The following is an 8562-nucleotide window of genomic DNA, read 5'->3' on the forward strand; positions in this document are numbered from 1 at the left end:
GGCTGTGGGCCAGCTCGCAGTCCTCCGGGGGCGCCAGGCCGCAGGTGTGGCCCGCGCACAGCGGGGGCTGGCTCCGGCCGGCAGGCAGCCCCTTCATGCTGCGGGGCGCGGGGGAGTACCTGTCCTCATTGAAGGCGGGCGCCGGCGTCCATGGGCAGGGCGGGTCTGCGGGGGACAGACAGATGGTCAGTGCTGGACGGGTCTGCGGGGGACAGACAGATGGTCAGCGCTGGATGGGTCTGCAGGGGAAAGACAGTCAGTGCTGGATGGGTCTGCGGGGGACAGACAGATGGTCAGCGCTGGATGGGTCTGCGGGGGACAGACAGTGCTGGACGGGTCTGCGGGGGACAGACAGATGGTCAGCGCTGGATGGGTCTGCAGGGGACAGACAGATGGTCAGCGCTGGGCAGATCTGCGGGGGACAGACAGATGGTCAGCGCTGGGCGGGTCTGCGGGGGACAGACAGATGGTCAGCGCTGGGCAGGTCTGTGGGGGGACAGACGGTCAGTGCTGGGCGGGTCTGCGGGGGGACAGACGGTCAGTGCTGGGCGGGTCTGCGGGGGGACAGACAGATGGTCAGTGCTGGGCGGGTCTGTGGGGGACAGACAGATGTCAGCGCTGGGCGGGTCGGCGGGGGGACAGACAGATGGTCAGTGCTGGGCGGGTCTGCGGGGGGACAGACGGTCAGTACTGGGTGGGTCTGCGGGGGGGGACAGACAGATGGTCAGCGCTGGGCGGGTCTGTGGGGGGGACAGACAGCCAGCGCTGGGCGGGTCTGCGGGGGGGGACAGACAGATGGTCAGTGCTGGGCGGGTCTGAGGGGGGACAGACAGACGGTCAGTGCTGGGCGGGTCTGCAGGGAGGACAGACAGATGGTCAGCGCTGGATGGGTCTGTGGGGAACAGACAGACAGCCCTGGGTGCGTCTGCGGGGGACAGACAGACGGTCAGCGCTGGGCGGGTCTGCAGGGGGACAGACAGACAGCCCTGGGTGCGTCTGCGGGGGACAGACAGATGGTCAGCGCTGGGCGGGTCTGTGGGGGGGACAGACGGTCAGCGCTGGGCAGGTCTGCGGGGGACAGACAGACGGTCAGCCCTGGGTGGGTGTGCGGGGAACAGACAGATGGTCAGCGCTGGGCGGGTCTGCGGGGGGGACTGACAGATGGTCAGCGCTGGGCGGGTCTGCGGGGGGGATAGACGGTCAGCGCTGGATGGGTCTGCGGGTACAGACAGACGGTCAGTGCTGGGCGGATCTGCGGGGGACAGACAGACGGTCAGCACTGGGCGGGTCTGTGGGGGGGACAGACAGACCGTCAGTGCTGGGCGGGTCTGTGGGGAATGGACAGACAGTCAGCGCTGGGTGGGTCTGCGGGAGACAGAAAGGTGGTCAGTGCTAGACAGGTCTGCGGGGGGGACAGACGGTCAGCATTGGGCGGGTCTGTGGGGGACAGACAGATGGTCAGCGCTGGGTGGGTCTGTGGGGAACAGACAGATGGTCAGCGCTGGTTGGGTTTGCAGGGGACAGACAGATGGTCAACGCTGGGTGGGTCTGCAGGGGACAGACAGACGGTCAGCGCTGGGCGGGTCTGTGGGGAACGGACAGACGGTCAGCGCTGGGCGGGTCTGTGGGGAACAGACAGACTGTCAGCGCTGGGTGGGTCTGCAGGGGACAGACAGACGGTCAGCGCTGGGTGGGTCTGTGGGGAACGGACAGATGGTCAGCGCTGGTGGGGGAAGGCATGGGGCCAGGCGCGGGGACTCCGGGCAGCATCCTGATGGACAGTCTCCCACTACCAGGAGGCTGACGCCCTGGCGTGCCCAGGGACTGTCCGGACACCACTGTGAGGGTTAGGTGCACGCTCTGCACTCGCCATAGGTAGGGACTTTTCTAGTGGGGAAAACTTAGTGGCGTCTTTTTCCTTTAGGAAAGGATCTTCTACGAGGAATTGCAATGTAACAAAGCAGCCTAGGAACACAAGGCCTGGTGATCTGCGTCAGTCCTTCCACGATCTCACCCATCCCTCCACCCCCCTCCCCAGCCCATCGCACCCCTCCTCTCCTCCCTTGCTCCAACCCCACTGCTCCCAGACCCACTTCCTGGCGACTCTTTGGTTGAACGTAGCAGTTGTTCTGTGTGATTTTCGTGTTCTGGTTCAGCAGAAGAAGTCTGAAAAGTAGCATCTAGTTGGTGATATCGCCTGGTGAGCTGGTGCATTACAACGCACGCATTAACTATGGAGTCATCGCAGGTAAGCAGTGGGTGGCTCAGCCCCTGCGCAGTGTGGCTTTGGGCCACAGACAGACCGCTGCCGTGGTGGGAAGGGAGGCTCAACACACCAGCCTCCTCCATGGTGGGAAGGGAGGCTCGACAAACCAGCCTCCGCCACACACCAGCCTCCGCCACACACCAGCCTCCGCCACACACCAGCCTCCGCCACACACCAGCCTCCTCCACACACCAGCCTCCGCCACACACCAGCCTCCGCCACACACCAGCCTCCTCCACACACCAGCCTCCTCCACACACCAGCCTCCTCCACACACCAGCCTCCGCCACACACCAGCCTCCTCCACACACCAGCCTCCTCCACACACCAGCCTCCTCCACACACCAGACTCTTCCACACACCAGCCTCCTCCACACACCAGCCTCCGCCACACACCAGCCTCCGCCACACACCAGCCTCCTCCACACACCAGCCTCCTCCACGGTGGGAAGGGACCGTGGAGCTGGGTCCTGGTCTCTGCTGACCTTCCTCAAGCCACTCTGCCCCAACTCGAGGTGATTCTTAGCTTGCCAGGAACAGCTGGAGCATGTGGGGTCGCTGGCCTGAGCCCCAACATGGACGTACAGACACCAGGTAGCGAGCAGGGGCTCCTCCCAAGCCCAGCCGCAGAGGTCTGCAGTGGGAACACCACCACCTGATGCCCTTCACCAGGAAAGGGCCTGGGCCACATCCCTGGGGGGCTCTGGGCTGTGTCCCTCGGGAGCTCTGGGCTGTGTCCCTGGGGGGCTCTGGGCTGTGTCCCTGGGGGGCTCTGGGCTGTGTCCTGGGGTGCCACGCTGACCCCAGTAGAGTCTGCTTAGCATGGGAAACCATCTATCAGACCATGATAGGGGCTTCAGAGACCTATCTCTGAGTTTTGGGACTTCACCGAAGTCTACCTCGGAGAATAGGGCTTCGAAGAGGCCTACTCCTGGAAAAAGGCTGGCAAACCCCTGGGAAAGATGTGTTTCTGCCTATCTTTTCCTCATAAGAGTGCCTATTAATCTTTTACTGTTTCTGCTGTTCATTGTACTTACTCATTGTCAACATTCCCTTATTCAAAGCTCTTTCTTAAGAGTGTTGACGACTCCAATATCTGATGAGTGTCTTAAAAATATGACTAACTCACCAGAGTTAAGTGCTACCCTGAAACCCCTCTTATGGAGGCTAGTAGACAAGCCATAAGCAAATATAAAAATATTGGGGGTTTCACAAAGTCACTTCAGCAGAAGGAATTGTTTGTAAGAGATTTACAAAAAGCTGTAGGCGCGGCTAGAACAGAAAGAATGTATGGCAATTGCTGAGATAACTACTTAGGAGAAAGAACTTCCTATTACTCTTTCATTTACTAAGAGACTTGCTAGATCTAAGTCTCCTTGGTGTTTACTATTAAAGAAGGAACAGAAAAGATCTTATGGGACAGTTAAGGCCTCTATAGAAATAAGGTAATGGTTAGTTGGTGACAAACATCAAAACCCATTATATTTCTTAGAGATAAGCCAGAAACAAGTGCCTATCAGGCGACCAGCTGGTGACCGCCCAAGAATGAAGCCCTGTAGCAAGATTATGTAACCTTTTGCCCTTTCTTATGGAGACTTTTTGCTATAAAAGTTTGTTATCCTCTGCATTAAATCGCACTCAGCACTCAGCATCCACTCCTAATGTGTGTGAGTTGTCTGTTTGCCATCTCCCCATCCTATTCCAGGTTCCTCCCCTAGGTGTCCTCCGTCGTCCCGACAGAACCCCGTCCGCGGCACTGGGGGGCTCTGGGCTGTGTCCTGGGGGGCTGTGGGCTGTGTCCTGGGGGGGCTGTGGGCTGTGTCCCTGGGGGGGCTCTGGGCCACATCCTTGGGGCTCTGGGTCTCCTGTCCCTCATGCCTGACCTCCACCTTGGCCTCCCCCTCACGCCCAACCTCTGCCTTGGCCTCCCTCTTTATGGCGGGGCCTCAGCTTCAGCCTCCCTCTTTTTGGCGGGGCCTTGGCCTCGGTCTCCCTCTTTATGGAGGGGCCTCAGCCTCAGCCTCCATCTTTATGGAGGGACTCCGCCACATGTACTAATACATCAGTAGAAAAACAGAATGTATCGCTTTTAATGTAATTAGGAATAAGTTTTCAGAGGAAATCGTAGCCGAGGCTATGATGAATGCAAAACGACATTCCGCAATCCAGACTTAATAGCGACCCAAAGTTGTCATCCTATTATCCTTTGCTTTGGCTTTCCATTAACATGCAATTTAATACAGATCCAATCTTCCTTCGGGTGAAGGAGCGCACGCTACCTCTCCAAGCACACACCCTAGTTCTGCTGTACGCCTGGTAGAGGGCTAGGTTATGAATGTGGCCGGTAAGAGAGCAGCAAATGAGATGAAAATTTAATGCAACCATTGAGTTTGATGGTGCACGGCCCCTCTCCCACTGAAGATGGACATGGCATTTCCTGGCGCATGGGAGTCTCTTTACACTGTCATGGTAACAAGGGAGACAATGACACCCTGCAGAGATGGCCACCGACGTGTACGACATGCTTGAGCTAGTCCTCTCTCGGTGAAGAGGGACCATGGAGAGCATCCTGGGTTTGTAATTTCCAGCCTTTGTGGCAATATTTTTGTTATTAGGAGAAAAATAACAAGTGTGTCTCCCCAAATTCAAAATGAAGTGTAAATGTGCCTCATACAGCTGGATTGTGAGTCCATAGCCAATCTGTGCCCACACATGCTGTGTGCGTGCGTACCGAGCCTCTGCCCTCCGCTCATGCAGAGCACACGGTACACTCCTGACAGCACTGCGGTCTCCCCGGAACCGCCTGATCCTGTCACGCTCTCAAGCATGCTGTGTGCGTGCGTACCGAGCCTCTGCCCTCCGCTCATGCAGAGCACACGGTACACTCCTGACAGCGCTGCGGCCGCCCCGGAACCGCCTGACCCTGTCACGCTCTCAGGAGCCTCGTCAGTCCCTTCCCACAGGCTGAGGGGGTCAAGTCTGAGGGACAGTGGCACCATCAGCCTACAGCACCACTTCCAGTTTTCTGGTGGCTTATTGGAGATAAGAGTCTCACGGACCTTCCTTCCCGGCTGGCTTTGAACCGTGATCCTCAGACCTCAGCCTCCTGAGGAGCGAGGATGACAGGTGTGAGCCATTGGCACCCGTCCACTTACCAACATTTCTATAGAAGCTTTTGGTAGCCGTGACTGGTCACTGGAACACACTGACCCTCTTTCTCTGCTCCTCTAGGCCTCCGGTGCCTGGCCCTTCCTCTCTCCTAGGACTGCTGGGTTCTGTAGCTTTCATGCGCCGTGTGGCATGCAGACATGCTGGCAGCACTGTGGCTCTGTCCTGAAGTCTCTCGGCCAGGTGGAAGATGGGCCACCACGGGCCCATCTTCTGCATGAGTCTCATAAAAAAACTCCTCAACATCTCACACAAAACTGCACAGTCAATATCCTGATAGCTACAACCAGGATCCAAGGAAACCCATGACTACAGAGGAAGACAACCAAACTCACACGGTTAGCACGGCCCAGCCTTGACATCCCCGGATTCCACGTAGCCCTACAAACTTAGCAGAAGTTAAACAAAACAAAAACACCTAACCTGAAAATCCACATGTGTAGAGAACTAAAACTAAATCCAAAGCTAGCAGAAGGCAGGAAAAAATAAAGAGTAAGGCAGAAATAAGTGAAACACAGAAAAGAAATAGAAGAGCAGACCAATAAAACCAGAAGTTCGGGCGGGGGGAAGGATGGGAAGGGATGGGAAGGGGAAACAAAGGAGGAGGCTACAATGCTTGATAAGAAATGTACTCATTATCTTGTCCATGTAATTGTAACCCCTCTGTACAGTATTTTCACAATAAAAAATAAAAATAAAAAAGCAAAACCAAAACCAGAAGTTCATATTTTAAAAAAATCAGAAGAAAAAGTAAGACTGAAAATAGAGTGACAATTCAAATTCCACAAATAAAAATGTATCACTTCTGCACAAATAAGATTGCAGGAGAATGTCATGGACAATTGTGTGCCAACAAGCTGGATAGCCTAGAAGAAATGGACAAATTCACAGAAATGAATTCAAACTAATTTACACAGACTAATTCAAGAACAAATGCAAACTCTCAACAAAGTGCAAGTCAAAGAGTCGGAGTCAATACTCAAATCTCCCAATGAAGGAAAGCCCAAGCCTCGATGGGTTCCCGGGGAATTTTACCAGACACAGAAGGATACGGTGTAGCGGACCCTCTCAGACACACAGCCTCGACCCAAAGCCAGATGATAAGAAATGAAAATTGCATTATGAGCGTAGATGGAGAAGTACCCAAGGAAACATCAGTTAGCCAGACCCAATGGCATAGTAAACGAGCTACACACGATCATATATCTCAGGAACGCAAGAATGAGTTAGCCTAAGAAAATCAAGAAATGAAATAGATCACATTCATCGAAGGAAGAAGATCTACAAGATCATATTAATTGGCAGATAAAAGACATGTGACAAAGTATATCCTATTTTTTTTTATGTGTGTGTGTGTGTCAGTCCTGGGCTTGAACTTAGGGCCTAGGTCCTCTCCCTGAGTGTTGGTATACAAGGATAGCGCTCTCCCACTGCAGCAATAGCTCCACTTCTGGCTTTTTGGTGGTTAATTGGAGGCGAGGGTCTTGTGGACTTTAGTGCCAAGGGTGACTTTGAAATGCAGTCCTTAGATCTTAGCCTCCTGGGTGGCTAGGACTGCAGGCCTGAGCCAGGAGCATGCCTGGCAATACATCATCTTTTTAAATGAATAAAGCAATGAGAAATTAGGGACGAGGAGAGCTGCCTGAGCATGAACATGGGTATTTAGAAAACCCTACAGAGAATATACTCAACAGCAAAAAAAGTTTCCTCAAGAACCGTTCGGGGCCAGGAGGGTCACAGCGCGCCCCGCTCGACGGCACTGGAAACCAGCAATGAGACAAGGCGAGGAGGAACTCTCATCTGAATCAGAAGGGGAGATTCAGGAATGCCTTTATTCTCAGAGGATATGTTCCTGCATAAAGAATTTCCCCAAGAATTCACAAGAAAGCTGCCACAGCCATTAGAGGAATTCTGCAGACTGCAGGGTACAGAGATCAAAACCCAAAGATCAGCTGCATTCCTACACACAGCAAGGAAATTAAGGAAACAATTCCATTCATAATAACATCCAAAGAATTAGATACCAAGACCGCACGTCACCACAGAGGTGTGACTTTCCATCAGAGAAGGAAGATAGCTGGTCAACCTCAGGGAAATGCAGATGAATCCCACCGGGGACCAGCGTGCCGTGCCTGCCAGAAGGTGGCTGAACAGACGGGCGTGATACAGAGGTGTCGCCAGGCAGCTGTCCTGGCTTTTCCTTTTCCTGGCAGAGCTGGAGTTGGAACCCAGGACCCTGCCCCTGCCCGGCCGGCCCTCGACCTTTCCAGGCGCGCACACGGCCCTTTCTGCGGTAATTGTTTTTCCAGGCAGGGTCTCCCGGGCTCTCTTGCCCACGTCTGTGCGGCCGGGCCGGGATCACAGCCTCGACATCGGGCTTGTCACCTGAGATGGGCTCCGGATCACTGTCTGCTGGACTCTGCAGCTCCGGGTGGCTGGGATCAGAGGTGTCGACGGCCGTTGGCCCAGCCCCACTCTTGTCTCAGCTGCGCGGAGGTAACAAGGATCAGGGCACGGGCTTGCTGTGAGCGCTGTGCGCAGCCCATGTTCTCACGGGCCTTTCCCAGCGCTCACACGGTGCCCGGACACACCCTCACCTCCTGGGTCCCAGCGCACCCACACTAGCCTCCGTTCGCATTACCGCAGCCTGGGCCACAGGGCGTGTACCTGGCGGGGCTCTGTGATGGACCAGCAGCCACAGGCCTAGCTGAGAACCCCCGAGCCCTCAGGACCCTGAGCCCTCAGGACTCCGAGCCCTCGGGACCCCAAGGCCTCAGGACCCCGAGCCCTCGGGACCCCCGAGCCCTCAGGACCTCAAGGCCTCAGGACCCCGAGCCCTCGGGACCCCAAGGCCTCAGGACCCCGAGCCCTTAGGACCCCAAGCCCTCAGGACCCCGAGCCCTTAGGACCCCAAGGCCTCAGGACCCCAAGGCCTCAGGACCCCAAGCCCTTAGGACCCCAAGCCCTCAGGACCCCAAGGCCTCAGGACCCCAAGCCCTCAGGACCCCAAGCCCTCAGGACCCCGAGCCCTCAGGACCCCAAGGCCTCAGGACCCCGAGCCCTCAGGACCCTGAGCCCTCAGGACTCCAAGCCCTCAGGACCCCAAGGCCTCAGGACCCCGAGCCCTC

The 8562-nt window shown here is 56.0% G+C and overlaps 1 protein-coding gene across 1 annotated transcript in view; it reads right to left on the reverse strand.

Annotated features, from left to right (window-relative positions):
- The window catches only part of Dlgap2 (discs, large (Drosophila) homolog-associated protein 2), a 463794-nt gene that overhangs the window by 78620 nt on the left and 376612 nt on the right, over window positions 1-8562 (reverse strand). The window contains exon 4 of the mRNA XM_013024218.1: window positions 11-165. Within this exon, the coding sequence (XP_012879672.1) occupies window positions 11-97 (87 nt within the window). The 5' untranslated portion in view covers window positions 98-165. The remainder of the gene's footprint in view (window positions 1-10; window positions 166-8562) is intronic.

Source organism: Dipodomys ordii, unplaced genomic scaffold (genome assembly GCF_000151885.1).
Source record: "Dipodomys ordii isolate 6190 unplaced genomic scaffold, Dord_2.0 Scaffold74, whole genome shotgun sequence".
In the NCBI taxonomy this organism is placed as follows: Eukaryota; Metazoa; Chordata; class Mammalia; order Rodentia; family Heteromyidae; genus Dipodomys; species Dipodomys ordii.